This window comes from Squalius cephalus, assembly GCF_949319135.1.
Source record: "Squalius cephalus genome assembly, chromosome: 24".
In the NCBI taxonomy this organism is placed as follows: Eukaryota; Metazoa; Chordata; class Actinopteri; order Cypriniformes; family Leuciscidae; genus Squalius; species Squalius cephalus.
In genome coordinates this window covers 7,637,761-7,659,415 of record NC_137145.1, presented here as the reverse complement: position 1 = coordinate 7,659,415, position 21,655 = coordinate 7,637,761, and the positions used below count along the sequence as shown (strand labels likewise).

At 37.3% G+C, this 21,655-nt stretch overlaps 1 protein-coding gene across 1 annotated transcript in view; it reads left to right on the top strand.

Annotated features, from left to right (window-relative positions):
- kirrel3a (kirre like nephrin family adhesion molecule 3a) overlaps positions 1-20,032 on the top strand; it is a 131,618-nt gene extending 111,586 nt beyond the window's left edge. Inside the window, exons 9-16 of the mRNA XM_079862005.1 lie at positions 2,517-2,643; positions 9,429-9,529; positions 11,297-11,495; positions 12,031-12,138; positions 13,302-13,385; positions 13,566-13,675; positions 14,636-14,722; positions 18,301-20,032. Of these exons, the coding sequence (XP_079718131.1) occupies positions 2,517-2,643; positions 9,429-9,529; positions 11,297-11,495; positions 12,031-12,138; positions 13,302-13,385; positions 13,566-13,675; positions 14,636-14,722; positions 18,301-18,765 (1,281 nt within the window). The 3' untranslated portion in view covers positions 18,766-20,032. The remainder of the gene's footprint in view (positions 1-2,516; positions 2,644-9,428; positions 9,530-11,296; positions 11,496-12,030; positions 12,139-13,301; positions 13,386-13,565; positions 13,676-14,635; positions 14,723-18,300) is intronic.
- Positions 20,033-21,655: the final 1,623 nt, after the last annotated feature.

Below are 21,655 nucleotides of genomic sequence, written 5' to 3'. Positions count from 1 at the left end.
AAATGTATCTATGTATCTGTGAATCTATACTATTATAGTCCTATTAATATTTTGAATTAGCTTTCATTTTTATATTTTCCTTTTTTATAGTTTACATTACATACAAGTTTTAGTAATTTTGTTATGTGCTTTTCTAATTTTTATTGGTTTTTTTTTTTATTACACTTTTTATCATATATATATATATTTTTTTTTTATTATTATTATTACCAGTTAGTAATCTTAGTGCTTTGACTTTTTTTTTAAACGGATTTCAGTTAATTGCCAAGGCAACATTTGTAATTTTCGTTTAGTTTAAATTTTTCATCTAAGATTTTATTTAAAAGTGCTCTAAGCGAAGTTGGGTGACGTCACTTCTTGTTGACGTTCAAATTATTGTCAAACAAAACGAGGCTAGCTCGACCGTCCCTCCTCCTCATTCCGTCCACTCCCCCTCCCTTCCGTGCTTTCTGAAACAGTCATCAACCATTTAAAAAAGCCAAACTGGATTTACCGACCTGTCCAGCAAAAACAGAGCCACCTGAATGTCTGATTGGAAGCCCTTCTGCCGGCAGAGTTCTCGCCACCTTTTGAACGCTTTTCCGATGTAAATTCGGGACTTTGCGCGTTCCTTCTCCTTTTCCCTATTCTTTGTTATTTGTTCATCGTAACGTCGTCTCTTTGGTCGTGTGTCGGCCATATCAAAATTCTCAAGAATATAACATTTTAACGTTAGTCGTTGTCTAGAACATCTCTCCTCTAGCTAACTTCCCTCTTCATGCTTCTCTCTCCTCCACTCCCCACACCCCCCTTCATATGCATACGCACTAACCCCCCACCCCCAAATCATTCTAGTCGGTTATTGGCTGGAACACTGTTTGTTATGTTTCGTGGTCCAGGCTGGGCCAGTTTGTTTTTCTCGCCGTTTGTGGAGGCTGGGCTGTCTACAGAGACCGCGGTTTTTACAGTGTGTTCAGGGGATAGGCAGATAGGGGATAGGGGATAGTGAGGAGATGTTTGCTGTATGTGACAAAAAATGTTTTGGCCTAAAAAACACGTGACATCGCTTAGAGCACCTTTAAGCTTCACTCCAATTAACAGCAATGTACAGTACTTAGATTTATTTTTATTTTTAGTTAACAATAAAAACCCTGTCTAAAACGCTCATAAATGTTCAAACTTCAAGACTGTTTAAACTTTTTCAAAGCTTTCAAACAAAGGCTTTGCCGAACCAAAGGTTTTTTTTAAGTTGATTTTGTTTATCTTGTTTAAAATTAGTTTTCAATTAGTTTTAAATGCATTTTAATTCTACTTCCTACTTGCATTTAAATTAAAATTTATATTCTGCATTCTGTCAAATTCAGGAATTTAATTGGAATTTAAAGGTGTAGTGTGGAAATCTGCTAGTGGTATGTAGCGTAATTACAAAAATGCAGCATATTTTCGCACCTCAAACATAAATAAAGCTCTCGCCGGTGCTTATGAAGGCATGTCTCAACATGTAAAAGTATCTACTGTCTATAAGAGGTCCAACATATTAGGAATACTTTTAGCTGTGTTGCCCTGTGTCATGAGTAAGCAATTGAGTATCGCTCTGTCTAGAGTGAACGCGAGCGTCTCCCTTATAATAAACCGATCCAACGTTTCTGCACTGCACATTTTTTGACATGACACGCCACAGCTGTTTGAGGCTGTCTACACTGGACACATCAAAGTAAACAATGCAAACTGGAACATGTGTCTTTCTGAATGGGTGCATGATTATGTTGAATATCCACTGAAGCATGTTTTAATTGCAATGTCTTGTTTGCTTTGACCTGATTAATCTTTGAAGGTCTAAATGCAATTAAATTTGGCTTGCACTTCTGTAACTGAAGCTGAATATCTTTTCCCATGTAATCAGTCATGGTCCCACAGCAGCTAAACACCCTCTGGCTTCGCCTGCTACAGTAGCCACGCCCCAAACTCACGCTATAGTTTGAGCTGGAAAGAGATTGTTATGGTGTTTATATGGTACCTGGAGGTCTCAATGTTTAAACTTGTGGCTGAGATAAACCCATTAATGGCATACTAATAGTAATCAATGAACAATAAACTGGCTTAAGATAATGTAATTTAACATTACAATTTTTACATACTTCACCTTTAATTAATTCTCAATCAATTTTTTCAATGGCGCACAACCCTGACTTATGGAGTTTTATTTAATTCTCCATCTGGATATGATGAATTAAAATGTCATACATGTGACAGAACTGTTTTCAAGGGCTAATGGACCCTCAGTAGTGCACATTGTGTTTGTTTGGGTCGTCATCTGTTAGGATCTCACAATTGATGTTGAGATGAAGTCAAAACTCAAGCAAGAGGCTGTATTTGTGACTACAGTGATGATTAATTATAGAAGCAGTTCTGCTTCATGTATTTGCTTCAAAAAAGAAAAAAAAGACAAGGAAGAGAAAACTTTTTAATGATATCTACGAAGTTACTCAGGCTGTGGCGTTGTGTTTTTTTTCTCCCAAACATCTGTTACCTTGCAGGTGCTAAGTAATGAGAACACCTTGACACTGAAGGCAGTGAGACAGGAGGACGCTGGGAAATACGTATGTCGAGCTGTGGTGCCGCGAGTGGGAGTGGGAGAGAAGGAGGTCATGCTTACTGTCAATGGTAAATACTTTAAACGCTTTGGATAAATGCAGTCTGTCGGTCTGATCTGGACCCTTCAACAAATTCTCATTTGCTTCGGGTTTTGATTGCTTTGACTCACAAGAGCTGGAAGAGCCTCTCAAAAGTAGGATCAGGCCACATTTTGCTCGGGGTAAAGGGGATGTTTTCTACACTGTTTAGCTTTGCAATAACAGAGACATGCTCTATGACCCTCAGAGATATGGGCGCCGTAATCAGGAGAGATGATCTTGAACCGCTCTCATCATTTCTTCTCGCTCGTCAATAGATGACAGACCCGGGGCACATGAGGCCGACTGATTTGCTTAAAGGACTACCAGGTTTCTGAATCAATATGGGCATATTGATTTACCCACACTTCAAGAAGTGTCTTTCCCTAAGATGTAATCAAAAAAAAAAAAAAAAAACACAGGCCATTCTTGGGAGCTCAAATAACACCAGCACCAGCAAAGACCATATACATATATGTGTTTTGGTAGTTTTGCTTTGTCTTGCTGTAGGCGTTATTTTATTGGTTATTCTCTCTCTAGAGTAGCTCATGAAAAAAACGTTATGGAGCTTTGTATGCTTTATCCATTTGTTTTGATGGAAACTTTTAAGTCCTCAAGGCTTTGCAATAACACTGGCCTGCTCCTGTGAGGCAATAAGTCTGTTCAACGCTCTATGAATTCTTAATTTTTGATGTTTTTCCTCTTGTGGTGTTACAGGGTTGAGGTCTGGGTCTGGTCGGTGTGTGTGACTGCAGACCTCCTTGAGTCATTGTTTCTAATCCAGTCTAATCCAGGAATTATTCAATCAAAAATGAAAATTCTGCCATCATTTACACTTTTGTCATTCCAAACCTGTATTACTTTGTATCTTCTTGTGAAATACATAAAGAGATGTTTTTAAGGATGTTAAGCTCCAAAAATGACAAAAAAGCAACTTAAAAGTGCCAAAAAAGTAGTCTATTTGACTTGCGCACCGAATTTTAAGTCTTCTGAAGCCTTTGTGTAAGGAACAAAGAGTACCCCCATTGACATCAACTGTTTGGTTACCGACATTCTTCAATATATCTTCTTTTGTGTTCAGCAGAAGAGAGAAATTCATGCAGGTTTGAAACAACTTGAGGGTGAGTAAATGATGACAGAATGTTCATTTTTGAGTAAACTATTCCTTTAAGTTTAAAATGTTATTCGGCTATAAGATACATTAGGACCAAATGATGTTTGGCATCCTTAAACTAAAAATCTGGTGCTTCACTTCTTCTCACATAATTTTTAACAATAGAGAGAGAGAGAGAGAGAGAGAGAGAGAGAGAGAGAGAGAGAGAGAGAGAGAGAGAGAGAGAGAGAGAGAGAGAGCGAGCTGTAACGAAAGGAAAGATTTTCAACCTGTTTTAACCTGTTCCTCACAAAAAGCTATTGTATGACATGGTTTCATAAGACTTGGGAAGCAATGGGTTGTATACTTGTGATCTTGTGATATTTTAATGGTCATTTTTGAAACTTAAAAACCAATCATGACTTTTTTTATGTATTAGAAGAAAGTATATACTATACATTCTGCCAAATGCCAAAATCCTCTTTTGTGTTCAACGGAAGGATGTAAGGTCACTCTTGAGGTCTTTATCACAATGTAGCACTGACAAAGTATACAAAGTACTTTGGATTCAGCAAGAATGCACTTTTTAAACCCAAATATTTTATGCAGTCTGTAAAACCGCCCACAATGTAAATGAAGTTGTGTTCCTGATGCAAATCAAGAACCATATAGTTAAGGTCTATGTGATAATGTAGCTCAGTCACCTCATTGCCAGAGATGGTTCTCGATGATGACCCATATCTGCTCCTATTCTATAATCAATACTTTTTTTGCTTAGGATGTGAACATGCAAATAATGAAGCAACACCAAGTTTTTTAAATTAGTTCATGTCTGTGATGATCAAGCCATTTGGATATTGCGGATACTCAGGTTATAAGCTTGGTTACAAAGGGAACTATTCCTTTAAATTTCACCTCAATGTTAATATTCTGTCATTATCTATGCCAAGCTTCAAAGTTGTTCTTCAAAATATACACTTTTATAATTTAAGAAGAAAGAAAGTCATATAGGTTTTGACTGACATGAGGGTGAGTAAATGACAGAACTTATGTTTTTGGGTGAATTGTCTCTTTAAGAATCGTGCAGCCATATGCTAATAAACAGAGGAGACACATTAGTGCTTAAATACCAGAAATTAGATGGATTAGACAGATGATGAATGGGAAATATGATTACTGATATTATAATAGATAATTAATGAATAGCCACATTAGAGTCCATTAGGCTGCAAGAGCATCTCTTTGACAAATACAGATGATGAATGAGGCCCTTCACAGAAATGGATCGATATCTCTGCCATCTCTTCATTGCTCATGACCCTTGTCTAAGAAAAAAAAAGGTGCTTTTAAACTTCTTTAAAAAGAGTTCCTATTTCTACACCTTCATCTCCAAAAAAAACAACAAGAAAGAAACAAAACAAACCAACTCGGTTCTGATAGGATCACGGTTTTGGATTAACCTCGGTTCTCCTTAAAATAAACAGGAAACCAAACACCCATTAACAACTTAGGATGCCATTTCAGAAGCATGTTATGGAAGTGTTGTTGAACGTGGAAGTTTTAAGAGGTTGTGTGCCCACACGGAAAATAAATAGTCCTAGAGCTAATGGTTATGTTTTTTTGAGCAGCTCCCTTCCACCCTCTCTCACTTCTGCTTTCTGTCCACCTTTTAGACTAGTCTTCTTACTGGCTAGAAGCTGAAAGTGAAGAAGGGAGGAATGTTAATGTTTATAGCCCCTTACAACAGTTTAAGTTAAATTGCAAAATAAAAGGAAACCAAATGCACCCCTGTTACATTGTTTCTGGCAGTGGTTCTCAACCGTTTTGACCATTAACATGGTTAATTATTTTGTTAACACTTTACAGTAAGGCCCCATTAGTTAACTTAGCTAACATCAACTAACAATGAGCAATACATTTGTTACAGTTTTTATGCATCTTTGTTTAATGTTCTACAACTGTCCAGTGGTATGTTACTGGACATGATCATGTTAGCTCAGTTCCAACTTTTAATTTTCATAAGGTATTAGTAAATGTTGGAATTAACATTAAGATTAATACATGCTTTAGAAGTATTTTTCATTGTTAGTTAACTAATGTAGTTAACTAATGTTAATGAATTGAACCTTATTATAAAGTGTTACAACAAATTTAACACGATTCATGATTCAAGAAGTTATATTCTGTGCATTACTACAAATAGAAATATAAACAGTACTGTTCTTCAATAAAAACATTAATTATTGAGGGAAAACAAAAAGCATGATTTTAGTTCACACCTTAATTTTATGTTTTTATTTTTAGCATTTTAATTTAGATTAGAGCTAAACGTTTTAATATGTAAGGCAAGGCAAGGCAAGTTTATTTCATGCACAATGGCAATTCAAAGTGCTTTACATAGAAGAAATTAAGATAATAAAAAGAAATAAGAATAATCAAAACAGTTTAGAAAAATAAAATAAAATACAGTACAGTACAAACAGTCGGACGAACAGTGGCACAGTGCTCATTCAGTAAATGCATAGCTAAACAGATGTGTTTTGAGTCTGGATTTGAAAGTGACTACTGTAGGAGCACATCTGATCTCTCTCAGAGTAATAAAGGTTTGTAATGGAAATTATAATTAAATTATATATTTAATAATAATTTCTGTTCTGTGGCTCCCTTTGAAGTTTATTGAGGCCCCCTGGTTGAGAACCACTGATAGACACTCTTTTAAATGTTGGTTTTTGGTTAATTTATTGTATAAATGAATGTGTATCCTTGATTATAAATGTATATATTTTAAATAATAATTAATTGTTTTGATAATATGCTAAATTAGATGCGGGTCAGTTGCCGTAGATGATCAGGCCTCCCTGTTCCCCACCAGGCACGGAGCGAGACGTGTGACGCCAGCTTCCTCGTGCGGTTTGGTCTCACATTCCGCTTTCTCTCCCTGCTTGTTTCCCATCTGAGCCTGAGAGATAAAGCTGTTTAATTACAGCCCTCATTTATGGTCATGATCCCCTGTCAGATTTGTTTGGCTCCCCCAGAGGACACACGATCTGAGCAGACTGCCACTGGAAGAGCACGGTAAAACGTCCCACCCCTCTGCCCGACTGCAGCCTTTGAGTGCACGTGTGATTAAGAGGGTACTGGGGAAAGTGAGAGCATTGTCTCGCTCTCTCCAGAGAGACGGTGCTCCGGTGTGTACAGAAGACTCCTGCACACTGCTGGGATCTGTAATTGATGGCATAGTACTCGCGCACAGAGACACCCGAATTCCAATTAAAATGAAAATCTGTTTTCGTATAGAGACACATAATGAACCTCAATCTACTGTGGATGGAGAAATGGAAATGTTATGATTGTATTTATTATGATTTGATCTCCCTCTTTTCTCTTTCACTTTTAATTATTTATGAAATTAAAGTTTACTCTAAGCATTATTTCCAGTTTTGTTGAATAAGATGCAATGGGAAGAGTCATTATTCTGTCATTATTTACTCGCCATCATGTCATTCCAACCCTGTATGACTTTCTTTCTTCCGTGGAGCACAAAACGTAAATGGTTGGAGAATATCATGCCACTTTTCAATATAATGAGCACTGGAACTGTCAAGCTCCAAATGACAAAATAAGCACCATAAGAGTGTTCCATGCAATCCATGTTCAAGTAATATGATAGCTTTGAGTGAGGAACAGAATGAAATTTAAGTGGTTATTCAGCGAATAACAAATCTTAACATCCTACTTAGCTCTCTTTTGTGAAATCGTGAGAAAAGTATTGATGTACATGTACAATCAAATAATTCTTTGAGGTGGATCTTTTCAGTAAATTTGACCGTTATATTTGGCATGATATTGAAATTTGTTTCTTTTCTAAGTGTAACTTATTGATCCTTTTGTGAATGAATAATCCATGCATGTTTCATTTTGTACTTTTTTTTTTTTTTTTTTTTTTTTATCAAAATGTGAAACGTCAGGTTTTATTCTAGTAACCTAATCAAGTCCACTTAATCAAGCATCACCCTACATTTTTTTTTTTTTTTTTTTTTTTGATAATCTGTTTTAGGGGTGGGCGTCTGAGCGATATACCGATGACACGATTAACCTGTTGAAATTTGTCAACCGGTAGAGATTTTGGACTATTGTCTCTATTGCAGTTACGCTCACGTAAAGTTGCCGTTCTGTGCCGTCTCAAAAGCTTATAGTTTGAATGCGTTTTTAAGCCTTGCTGTTTAAAAACAAGTGATTTTAAACCATTTAAGTCCAATTAGCAGCGAAAGAGAACACATTTCGGTATATGCAATCTGAGAGACGCACACACCTGAAACTCGCACACACAAAGCCACTGCTCATCCAGTCCGTGAGTGCTGAACTCACCGCCTAGAGTTCTTTTTTGAGCCACACTGGGCTTGAACAGCCAAATACACACTTACATGTCAAAATACCCGTCTTTGTGAGTATCCTTATAAACAAAGTCGTTTATGTCATAAGAACGTAAATGGTTGAGAAAGAAAGTGCATGTGTATCAGTAGATCAGTGCATTCGCTCTTAAAGTAACAGCAGCCTAATAAACCTGCTTTGTTCTATTGTAGGCTTTCATTTCTAGTGCTTACAATTTTCGGGTAGGTGTCTTTGTTCTATTTTTTTTTTTTTTTTTTTTGTCCCATTTCTCGTAATCATTTTCTTTGTTCCTATATTAGCACTGACTGTTTACTTGTCTTTAGTGAGCTTGATTTTTTTAGTTTTTAGTTTAGTTTTTTTTTTTTATGTGATTTTGAAATTGTAGATGAGATTTATGAAATTTCAATTCAATTTAAATATCATAAAAACTTTATTTGAAGCAAACATAACTATACCATAATATATATCATTATCGTGAAATAAAATGATTCGTATCATCATATAAGATTTTGGTCATATCACCCACCCGTAATCTGTTTCATTCGGATGAAATCACAATCGTCACAATGCGAAAGAAATTATCTGTCTCTACTTCCATTACATTGCTATACTTTAAGCTGTTCAAGGGTAAAGTGTCAAGTGTTTAACAATTCACTAAGGAAGATTTGCAGCTGCTGTGTTTGTCTTACTCTCCTTTTGTTTAAGTGCCTGAAAAAATATGCAAATCAGGTAATGTTGTGAATGTAGCCACAAAATCTGTGCTGAGTACAATTCAGACACCTGAATCGGATCTTGTCTGGATGTGTTCCTGGTTATATGTGTGCCTGTTTTCCATCATTTGATTATTGTTTAATGAATGCAGTGATCAATGGAAAATGTACATGAACATCTCTTTTAAAGGAAACATACCGTAATAGTGCATTGATAACTGTGCCAGTCAAATAGCACTGAGTTTTGTGAATAAAGCACAATCTATAATGAGCCTAATTTAAATAGAATGGAAGCATGTTTGTTCTGAAAAGAATAACAGTGACTTCATTTAAATACTCACTGGGCATTTAGAGGCTGGTTTTAAACTGTTTGCGAGCGGTCAGTGAGTTAGAAGCAGTGAAATACTGCATGCAGAAGTTTACTTTTACTCCTCATCTTAAGATAGAAGATGATCAATAGCAAATTGGAGATAATAAAAACAGCAGCGTATGTCTCTGTTCTCAGGGTGGATGTGTGCTGACGTGGTGTGCAGGCGGTTCATCTGTCAGACAGGAAGCTTGACAGTCTGTTGTTTGTTTCAGGACCTCCCACCATCTCCAGCACACAGACGCAGCAGGCGCTGTACGGGGAGAAGGGCCAGATCAAGTGCTTCATCCGCAGCACTCCTCCTCCGGACCGCATTGTGAGTCCTACAGTATCTAGCCATCTATCAATCAATCTATGTATTTGGTCAAAAATATTTCTGAATCATTAAATCAATACTTCATTGTCCACTTACTTGTTGTATTATTAAAATACAACATTATTATAATAATTAGAAAATATGATGTGATAATAAATATTTTATAATAATAATGTTTTCCATCTATCATCTATCCTTTCCATCTATCAATCATTCTATGTATTTAGTGGTCAAATATTTCTGAATCATGTCAGTAATATTCAAACATTATTTAATGTTGTCATTATTCAAATCAATATTTAATGTTACTCACATAATTTTTTATATATAATTAAAATATGATGTTCAAATGTTTATAACAATAGTGCTTATATACATTACCTTTTAAAAGTTTGGCGTCAGGAAGATATTTTTTAATAAATTAATACTTTTGTTCATCAAAGGCGCATTAAAGTGATAAAAGTTACTGTAGAGAAAAAAAAAAAAAGGTTTCTACAAAAATATTAATCAGCACAGCTGTTTTCAAGAACAAGAAATGCTACCAAATCAGCATATTAGAATGATTTCTGAAGGATCATGTGACTTTGAAGACTGGAGTAATGATGCTGAAAATTCAGCTTTGCCATCACTGAAATAAATAACATTTTAAAATATATTCAACTAAAACAGTTATCTTAAATTTTAATCATATTTCACAATATTTATCTTTTACTGCATTTTTGATCAGCATCAAAGACTTCTTTCAAAAGCCTTTCACAAATCTTATCAACTCCTAAGATTTTGAGTGCTACTCGAGACAACCATCTATTTTGATGATAAACAGTTAAGAGGAGCAAAATATGACTCCATGAAACAGGTTGATGCTTTTAGACTTTAGATTTCAGGTATTTTAAAGCATTGAAGATCTATTGAACAGGATTTATCACTTGAGTGTCTGGGTTTACTTCAGTGGTTTGAGTCCCTTTAACAGAACTCATACAGCGTATCTGCTGGGTGTATGCGTGCACAAAAAAAAAAAAGGAAAAAAAAAAAAGGGTTGTTTATAGACCTTAAATAATGAGGGAACAAGTTTTTTAAAGTTGAATTCCTTTTCTTAAAGTAAATGTCTTGACTGAATTTAAAATGTCAAGTATGACTTCTGCTGTAATATTAAATGATATAATTTTTTGAGTTTTTTGCAACATGAAATGGTTAGTTTTATTATCTGCTTAAACTCATGTTTTCTAGATGAATGCGAAGGAGACTAAAGTACTTGTTGTCCAAAACTATTGACAACATCACGTGACCTCTCACGAGGCAACATCAACAACAAAAAAAAACCTTTGTGAAATACCACCACACGCAGATCTTTAACACTTGCATGAAACAATCAATCACTTTAAATCGAGGAACAAACTCCTCCTGACATCACAGAACAACGAGTGTAAATCAAATTGGCAAACCATTAGACAATGCAACCGTATTAATTATTCATGACTCGATGCATGCTGGGAAGAAGCAGAATGGACTGAACCGCAAAAGCATTTTTTCAGTCTAGGCCTATTTGAACTAAAAAGTGCATTAATCCAACTGACCTGCTGTGCTTGTGGGCTCGACTTTAGAAAACAGAGTATTCCGTAATAGCAGAACTGCACTGAAATACTTTACTTGTGTTCCTGAAAGTTGTAAGAATTTTGGAATAGTAAGTCCCCACACACCCCATAAAATGATATAAACAATATTTATTTATTTATCAGAATTATTTACAGAATTTGTTCTTTTATGCAGGCATGGTCGTGGAAAGAAACAGTGCTGGAATCAGGAACATCGGGCCGTTATACCGTGGAGACCGTGAGCACAGAGGAAGGTGTCATCTCCACCCTCACCATGAGTAACATCGTCCCTGCTGACTTCCAAACCATCTACAACTGCACCGCCTGGAACAGTTTCGGCTCTGACACCGAGATCATTCGCCTCAAAGAGCAAGGTAATAATCAAGTTACGTGCGTGCGTGCATGCGTGTGCCTCAAGTGTGTGCGAGTCTGTTTTACTCGCGTCTCGCAATGATTAAGTACCCTGACTTGATTTTTCAGGGCATTAGGGCAAAGACTGGATCATAGTCTGTTTATTCAGGTAAATGTCACCTACTTAAATCTGTGGATTTCCTTAATGGAATTCTGACATATTCAGAACTTCCATTTGTGATCCAATTTAAAAAGCCCTTAATCCTTTTTACTTGCCTTTATGATTTCTTTGAAATATTTTAATGAAATTAGATGGTATTTTTTATTCAAATGCTGGCCCATTTTCCTTTAGTAAAGCTGATTCCCAAGGTGCAGAGCTGAGTTATTCAAAGAGGTCAGCTCATCCCCGTAGGATTTAATCGAAGACTCTTGGAACACGACTTCATTATGTCTCCTCAAGTGACAAACAGGCTCCTGATCCGGACTGTTCACGTTGCATGGGTTCTACGTTCTGTCACTGGTTGTCTGATGATCCCAGCGGTTCTGTGTTCTCCTTAGGGTCTCTGCGCTTGGCTGTCATCATTGGGGTTGCAGTGGGAGCTTTCCTGGCTCTCATCGTCCTCATTGGGACCCTGGGGGCTTTCTGCTGCGCTCGAGTGCAGAGGAGTAAGTGAGCTCGTTGTTTCTACAGAGACAGAAAACACAGAGGCAGAGGCGACTCGCCCTGCACGTCCACTGAGACACCCAGCGTTTTTAGACTCAACTTGCACGTTGTAGCACAACTTCATCCACACACGCACTAATTAATAGGAGCACTGCTTAACTTCATTTTCCTGTAGCATGACGGCAGCTGAGATGTTGTCAAAATTAGTGTTGTTTTCCAACAATTAGCAGTGTAGCATGACAAAACACTACATCGCTCTTTTTTAAATGATATTGTACAAAGCTGAGCAAACTTTCCTGGAAAGTCTGAAATGAATATAATTAAAAAATACATGAATAATTAAAATAAATAATACAAAGATTTAGCTGTATATATATATATAGTAACACTTTAGTTTAGGGTCCAATTCTCACTATTAACTAGTTATTCTCACTATTAACTATATATATATATACAGGTGCTGGTCATATAATTAGAATATCATCAGAAAGTTTATTTATTTCAGTAATTTCCATTAAAAAAGTGAAACTTGTATATTATATAAACTCATTACATGCAAAGTGAGATATTTCAAGCCTTTATTTGTTATAATTTTGATGATTATGACTTACAGCTTGTGAAAACCACAAAATCAAAATCTCAGAAAATTAGAATATTACATGAAATCACACAGTAATTACACAGTAATCCCATGGTCATTGAACCAGGTTTGGGTTATTTTGGCAGTGTGAGCAGGTGCAAATCCTGCTGGAAAATGAAGGAACTTTTTGATGATATTCTAATTATATGACCAGCACCTGTATATATATATTGCATTAGTTTGGTGTAGTTAGCTACTTTAAACTGTAATGCCGCTACATCTGTTCAAAAGGGAGGCTTGACAGTAGTTGAGCTCCTTTAAGGTTCCAGTAGCTTGTAGCTCGGCAAGCCACATTTTCCTCATCACTGTACCACACAATGATAAGAGCACACCCGCAGCTTACTCACGTCTTAGTCTATCTGAGGTCTTTATTGTCTTATCTTTCTGTTCGCAAATTGCCTCCATTAGCGGTGAGCTCCAGCTCCTTACCAGCAGCAGCCTGACTTTATCTGGCCAGGACTGTAAAGACCTCATTTTTTACCAAGTGATATTTCTTTCTTTGCATGTTGTGACCGTGCTCCACAGAGGACATGCACCTGGTGATGTCATCACTCCCAGTGTCACTCTCCTCTCGGCAGCGAGAGCTCTCCGGCACGTTAAAAGGCGAAAGTAAGCCCTTCTCTCACCTCTTTCATATTAGCCGCCACGTTCTGGGAAAATATACATGCATGTTGTTCACGAGCGAGTGCTGCACATTCACGAGTCTCAGAATCATGTCGAAGCTCAGCAGAAGCTGTAGGATATTGTGTGGTTTGCGTCACTATGGCTAATCAGAATGATTTCTGCCAGATCTCAAAGGGGTCGTATCCGCTAAAAATGACATTCGAGTGGAGATTGTCCATAAGGACCATAATGCAGCCAGAGAACCGGAAGAACACAGCAACATGAAGCAAATGATGGTGAGTTTGCACTCCTAATCCCCCCTCTCCACTTCTCTCTTACTTACTTTACATCTGGTTAGCATTAGCATTCTTCTCAGTTATTCTGATGTTATCAGCTCCCAGTGCAGGTGTAAATTGCCTCCTGTAGAGCTTCAAAGCCGAGCTAGAAACGTTTACGTACACGTACGTATGTTTTGAGTCTGAAAAGTCAAACTTTATCCTAAAGATGCCAGATATGATAGTGTATCTTGCTGTCTTTAGCCTCGTTTTTTGTTGTTGTAATGTTCTAATATTGCTTGTAGTTTGTCACTAGGTGCCATCACATTATTGGTCTTCTCACAAATGATATGTATTGCCAGTAAAATTCTAATTTAATTCTATTTTTACAAGGAATCTTTTTTCTTACTATACATTCTGAAGAGGAACGTGTTTGTATATAAATATTAGCAGTGCTACATCATGAACCAGATGAACGATTATCAGTGTATAAAGTAAACCAGTGCCAATTTTGACACTGTTTTCCCACACATCGTATTTTATTATGTGCCTGGAATGATCACGTCTTCACTACCATTGGTAGTCACTGAATTGTTTGAATTAATTCAAAGCATTAAAAATTAAAAGCAATTGAAATAATTACTGCTAATTTGCATAAAGCAATAAGTTTCTCAACACAACCACGTCACTGTCACCATCGCCAGTTTCTTGTCAAGTCCTCGCTTTAAGTCTCTGTCAGAGTAAATTTTTTTTTTTTTTTTTTTTTTTTTGTCATCTTCCTTCCCTTGCAGAACTCAAATCACAGCACTGCAGCATCCCTGAACTTTGACCGGGTTCAGATCAGACCACAGCTTTGATGGAATTTCTGTTCTTGCTAGATGCTGAAATTCTCCTGTACATGCTAACAGGCTGAAATCAATACCAGTCACTGGTGCTTCAGCACACATCTACTGCATCATCTCACTTTCTCTCTGCTTTTAGATGGAGAGATCCGAGTTTCAGCAAGAATCGGTGTTAAAACAGTTGGAGGTCCTGCAGGAGGAGGAGAGGGAGCTACAACACATTAAGGTGATGAACAGAGGGATGGAGATATGGGGGGAAGAACTCTGCAGGACTCACATCTGTCACCATTAAATAACCCCTGAGAGTCATTTCTCCATCACACTCATAAAAAACAGATTTAATACAACAGCCGCGTAATCTCACAGAATCTAATAAAGCAGACTTGGGGGAACTCACGCTCTCTGACTTGTTTCAGAATTCCTGGCCATGTTCTTTTTCTTTACTGAGTCTGTTAAAGAAATGTTCCTAAATGGACGTGTTGTCATACTGACTGACTGCATGTCAGATCTCCAGTCCGCAAGTTTTCATTATGTTCTCTGGTAATTGAGAGTATACCGAGACGTTTGGTTGAATGTGCATGCTAATTCGATTATGAAAGCCGCTTGGCTAGACTTCAGTCTGGTACTTTTTCCTGGAACTTTTCAGCCCTTCAGATCATTTCAAAAGCTCAATATTTCAAGGACTTGTTAAGATCTTTGGAATATGCACATTTAAGGCACTGCATCCATCATTAGTCAAATGTGCTTAGGCAAGCGTAACTAACAAGAGATGGAAACTTTGACTTGTGACTTTCTATTGAGTGGCATTTGCAGAGAGAAAAACATTTATCAAAGATAAAACATCCTATTCTTTCCTTTAGATAAGTATGAAATGATTTATTATTATAAGTATTTTAAATGAACTGTCTTGCAACAGGGTTTGTAAATCTAACCTACAGCATAAAAAAATTACCACAGGGATTTTAGGATTTTAGGCTTTTTTATCAGCATAAACAGTCTGTTCCTTACCATCAGTATTTAACGCAATCATGTTACTCGTTTGAAGAATATGATGGTGAATTGTGTTACATTTGGAAGCAATCAGACTTACGATTTTCAGCCGCCAGACAATAAAACAAGTGTAAAAATTCTATAGATTCAAGAACCGAGCCTATGGAGTCCCTAAAAGGGCGAGGGGAGGAAAAAATATGAGATGGGAGGAAAAAAATTATTTTGATGCCTTTGCATTGTCCTGCAAATGTTTTGCGTTCCTTCTTTGCGGTAGTGGAGTGAACATGGAAACATATGAGATGGGAGAAAAATTATACTTAAATGCTTTTACTTTCTTTTGCAAAAGTCTTGCATTCCCCCAAGATACTTTATCTTTTGAGGAGCACAAAACCTTTGCAAAGAGAATACAATGTTTCTCAGGGGAACGCAAAACTTTTGCGAAATGAACAAAGTTTATTAAGGGAACGCAAAACTTTTTCGAAGTGAACAAAGTTTCTTGGGAGAATGTAAAAGCATTTAAATATATTTTTCCTCTATTTAAATATAGATTTTTCCTATCATAGAGACTTGAAAGTAGACTTGGACCAGTCGTGGTGAGTTTTGCAGGGGCAAATCAAGTAAAAAATAAGTAAAAAATCAACTTGGTCATCATATTTTCTACCAACAACCACACTTGCCTTAACAAGCCCTCTAAGGCAAAATCGTCATCAACCGTCAATCTTCCATTCCATCTAGTATGATAAGCCATTGGCCCCCAATCAGAGAGGTGTGGCCTTGACTCTGACAGCAGTAAAAGTGAACACCATACTATTTTTTTTTCCAGGAATCCTTGAGTTATTTCACCTCAGCATTCACACAAGGCCGCTAGGATTAAAAAGAGAGAGCAGATATATGTTATCTATATAGAAATTGGCCAAAAATAAAATGTGAGTGAATTTTTATGGAGATTATTTCGCATATTTAATACCGACATGAAGCGTCAAGGCCCATTTAATTAGCTGATAACAGGATTTGACTGTTTATGCTGGAGATGACTGTTTCACACCACTAAACCATGTAATCTTCTTAGCGTGGGACAGTTATCAGTCTGTTCCCTAATTTCCATGTCACGCTGCCTATAATTAGTGTGAGCTGAACTTGACCTTGGCTTTTTACAGCTAACAAATACATGAGAGGAAAATTACAGTTTCCTTTTTCTTTTTCTCTCATTTAGCTTTTAATTCAGGCTGAAAGGTGTATACTATAAAAGTCCTGTAATATAAATAATTGTTTGCTAAAGTGAATAATTGTGCCAACAGTTTTTTGGATAAACAGATTATTTAGATGGCAAGCTTCATGCAAACATCCAAATGTCCACAAACAAAAAGAAAGATTCATTTGATGTGTTTAATGATTTATTGACTTCTTTGAGTCGAGAATTCATTCATTTTTTTAGTGTGTTATTTCAACAGAAAAGACATATCAGCCACAGTTTAACTTACATTATATACGCTACCATAGCGCTGCGCCATGCATGTATTTTAAGTCATTGCCAGTCTTTTTCCGATTACTTATTTGTATAGAAAGTGTGCAAATAATTAACTCTTTGCTTGCCAGAGTTTTTTTTTTTCTAAAAGGTGCCAGCCACCACCAGCATTTTTGATCATTTTCTCAAAAATGTCATGGCCCCCAGAATATTTTGTTGTATGAATATGTAGTATATTAAAGGAGAACTCCGGTCAATTTTAACATTGAGCTCATTTTTTTGTACATTTGGAGTGCTGTCAGTACAGAGAACAACGACAAAAATCAGTGTTGCCTACACCGTGTTATCCTCTTTTTAAAATTTGCACCCTGTTGACTTTAATGGGGCAAGTTTTAAACCTGCTTTTAGCCTCTTAACATCCTTGATGTGTCATTACAAGTGCACAGGTCATGTGAGTGATTCCTTCAGAGTGATCACGAGTGAATCTGACTGCAGTAGATGTGAAAGATATGTATAAAAATGATGTTAATTCAGCCAGTGCACATACCTGTATTTTCTTCCTGTTTTCGGTCGAAGCCCATAGTAATCGATTGTCGAGTTCACACGCATAGGTTTAGTTACCTATGATCACGCGCGTGATCACTCACATGACCTGTGCACTTGTAATGACACATCAAGGATGTTAAGAGGCTAAAAGCAGGTTTAAAACTTGCCCCATTGAAGTCAACAGGGTGCAAATTTTAAAAAGAGGATAACATGGTGTAGGCAACACCGATTTTTGTCGTTGTTCTCTGTATTGACAGCACTCCAAATTTACAAAAAAATGAGCTCAATGTTAAAATTGACCGGAGTTCTCCTTTAAAAGAAAGAACAGAGCCTCTGCTTTAAAAAAAAAGAAAAAGTCTTCTAGCTTCACACATTCTTTTTTTATCAACACTTGAATGTGGGTAAATTTCATTTTAAAAAGCAACATTCTAATCAAAAAGCTGAGAAAAATTATTTTTTGTCGAAGACTACATTCAGATGGGATTCAGAACGATGATAGATGGAGTAGATCGAGTCCATCAACACCCCCAAAGCTTCACAGTCCCATAGCTCGTCCTGGGTCGACATTTCATTCAGTAACGTTAGGAAGTTTTGATTTATATGCTGTTTAATGTTGATCCGGAGATTCAGTACTCTTTCAGAAGATGGGTCATAGCGCCCCCTAGCGTATAACAGTGAAAACACAGAAAACATGAAAATTCTGTCAATGGCGGGAAGCGTTGTCTCATAAATGACGAAAATTTCCGTCAATGGCAGGGAAAGAGTTAAATGATTGATGAAATGTATTTATTTATATCTAATAGGATCCAACCAATGGATACTACAGTGTGAACACCTTCAAAGAACAGACGACCCCGACCATTTCTCTGACAGCCAACCAGAACACAGAGGTCCGAAACCCTGCCACGGCGACCCTCGGGAAGCACCGCGTCCCCACCGGCATGTCTTACACCAACATTTACAACACGCTGGGTGCCGGTCCCAACCGCCTATACGACTACAGCCAGCGTTTCGTGCTGGGCATGGGCAGCAGCTCCATCGAACTGTGCGAACGCGAGTTCCAGAGGGGATCTCTGAGCGACTCCAGCTCGTTCCAGGACACGCAGTGCGACAGCAGTGTCAGCAGCTACAGCAAGCAGGATGGATACGTGCAGTTCGACAAAGCTAGCAAAGCCTCTGTGTCGTCTTCATCCCACTACTCACAGTCGTCGTCCCAAAACTCGGACCTGACCCGACCGCTGCAGAAACGAATGCAGACGCACGTTTAACGTGAGCATCGTATGTGTTTTTGAACGAACACTAAAGGTGAGTCACCTGTGCTTCATGCATCATTCGTGGACAAATTCAAGCGTCGCTAGCTTGGAAAGACGATACCGACATCTCAAGCTCATTTTTCTGTATATTTTGAAATGTAACGTGTTTTTTAGATCTCGTATTCTTTGTGGAAGGCTTGTTTTTTGGATGTTGTTTTATAACATGACAATCAGGAGTCCATACACACAATCACCATTGACTATCACGATAAGCCGATCTAATCTGTTCCGCGCAGCCTGGGATCCAGTTCCTGGCAGTCGGATACGGGGAAACCTTGAGGCTTGTATTCGTTTTTTTTTGTTTTTTTTTATAAGGAGCCAAACTTGGGCCGTTTTGTAGTTCTTCTACTGTGGCCCAAAGCACAAGGGTGTCTATTCAATGCCAACCGCAGTGTTTCTCTGCTGATAAAGAAATCTAAACGAGGGGATGAATTATCCTCCTGAGGTCATCGTTGAAAATTATCATTCTGTGCTTTTCTAAAGACTGTAAGATAGATATCACTTGTGTTCACTAAAATGGTTTTTATTCATCTCTCTCCGTGGTCTCTCGTCTTTATTATTTCATGCTTTGTGTTTTGTTTTCAATGCTATGCGAATGTGTGGCCAAACTGCATGTGTGGAGAGTTCTTCAGGAGCTTTTGCTAACGTGGACAGCGTAGTGTTTACATGCCAGAGACCAGAATGTAAATCCCAATTTTCCCTCTTTATTTTCTTAACACGTATTCAATGTGAGCTGATCATTTCAAAACTTCATGGTTAATAAGTGCGTTTGCATATGTACACGTCCTGTGAATTCAAACGCTCTGTTGTTAAAAGCTTTTTTTATACCTCCAACAATGTGTTGTTGTTGTTGTTGTTGTTTTTCAATGCATCATTGCTCATAAACCCCCCATTCTAGTGGGAGTATGATTGAACTTTTTTTTCCCTCGTCTTTATGATGTTAAGGCTGCCATATGTTTAAGCTCACTGTTTTAAGTAAGCTTCTCTTTCCCGCAGCCCCCCTGAATATCTAGCGTAAACGTTTACATTGCTTAATTGATGCAGGAAGTGCCTCCCGCCGTCGGATGAGCCTGCAGAACGTTCTGAGTGAGACTTTAACTCGAGCTGTGCATCAGAGCAATTACACTGATCAAATAATCATGATTACAAAATAAGTGTTGAATAAAACAGTGTGTGAGAAAGATGTTCTGTGGTCATTAAAGCTGAGGTGGCGTCTTTCTTTTTTTGGTCCATGTCATTTTCTTTCATGACTTCCTGTCAAATCCGATTATGCCAGCAGGGGGTCATTTCAAATATGCATGCTGTATGATGAATAGGTTATGAAAGTTTTCACTTATGCTTCATTTAAAGGAGACATATCAGATTTGCCTTGCTCTTTGGAAAGAAAACTCTAACACCGTGTGACAAACAGTCTATTCACTCTAACAGTAAAAGCACTGCATGATGCAACACTATCACAGATAGTAAAAACATATGCAATGTTGAATATAGTAATAATGTGCAGCTAGATTTAGCTACTTAGCACAATGGCACATAAATAAAAGCACAAGTGACCAAGTTTCATGTTACTCTATGCAAACTGGTTAAGACAAAATGATGAGATGGCTTGTATTCATTTCATATGAAAAGTAGTAGTATAGTAGTAAAAAATAAGCCTAAATTATGAGTATGCTCAACGCTATCTCACGACCAATTCATACGAATTCGTACGACCTCACTCGTACAAATTTGTACGATTTGTCTAAACCCATGTGATGGGTAGGTTTAGGGGCGGGGTCAGGGGTAGGTCATTTGTATGAATTCATACGAATTGGGCAATTCGTACAATATGTACGATTTAGCAAAAATCGTACTAATTCATACAAGTGAATTAGCCACCTCGTAGAATTCGTACAAATTGCCGTGAGATCAGGCTGGTATGCTAGAGAAGTGGACTTAAATTTGTTAACATTAGTTTATGCATTGTGTATCAAGAAGTAACAATGATGAACAACAATTTTACAGCATTTAATAATCTTGGTAATGTTCATTTCTAAATATACCAATACATTGTCAATGTATTGAATATGAATTACTGATGAACAACTTGCAACCTTTGCAGGAGTTCCGTTCACCGCTGAATCGGTGCCAGGAGGAGAAATATCACAGTTGTGAAAGTGAGAAAAAAAAAAGTCTGTGCTGTAGAATATTAACAGGTATGATTGCAGACAGTTAAGTTATCCTCACGAGCTATATGCATATGCACCTTGTAGTCTGATTCGAGAACAAATGAGTCTTATGAGCCTGTTCTTTTTATAGACCTCATTACCAGTGTAGTCTGAATAATGACTCTCATGAGTCGGTAGGCATAGGCCTACTTTCTTTTGAATCGCCAGTAATTACTTTGTGACTGATAAAAAAATTATGTTCTTTCTATGAATGTGTGTAGTATGAACATAACCAAGGGTTAAAGTGGGCCAGAACAGTCTGGAACAGCGTTCCGGCACCTCAGATAAATGAATAAATAAATAGATTTATTAATATCAATGATATCGCTGGTACACTATTGTTAAAAAATAATGTCGTGTGAACCATCAAATCGCAGCCAGCCTATCAACATGAAATATTCATTCAAAATCACCTATATTGCTGCATATTTATACCTGAGAATGCTTTGACGCCTAAGGGAACGTCTGGAAATTCCACCAACTGCTGTAAACATAGCCTATAGTTTGTATTATTTAAAATTACTTTTAAAATTTAAAAACAGACGTCTTCAAATTCCAAAGCTTGTAGAAGGTTCCTACTGGTAATGCTGACTAGGCTACAGCTTTCCTGGTAGCCTTGAGTAAATGAACTTGTCTCA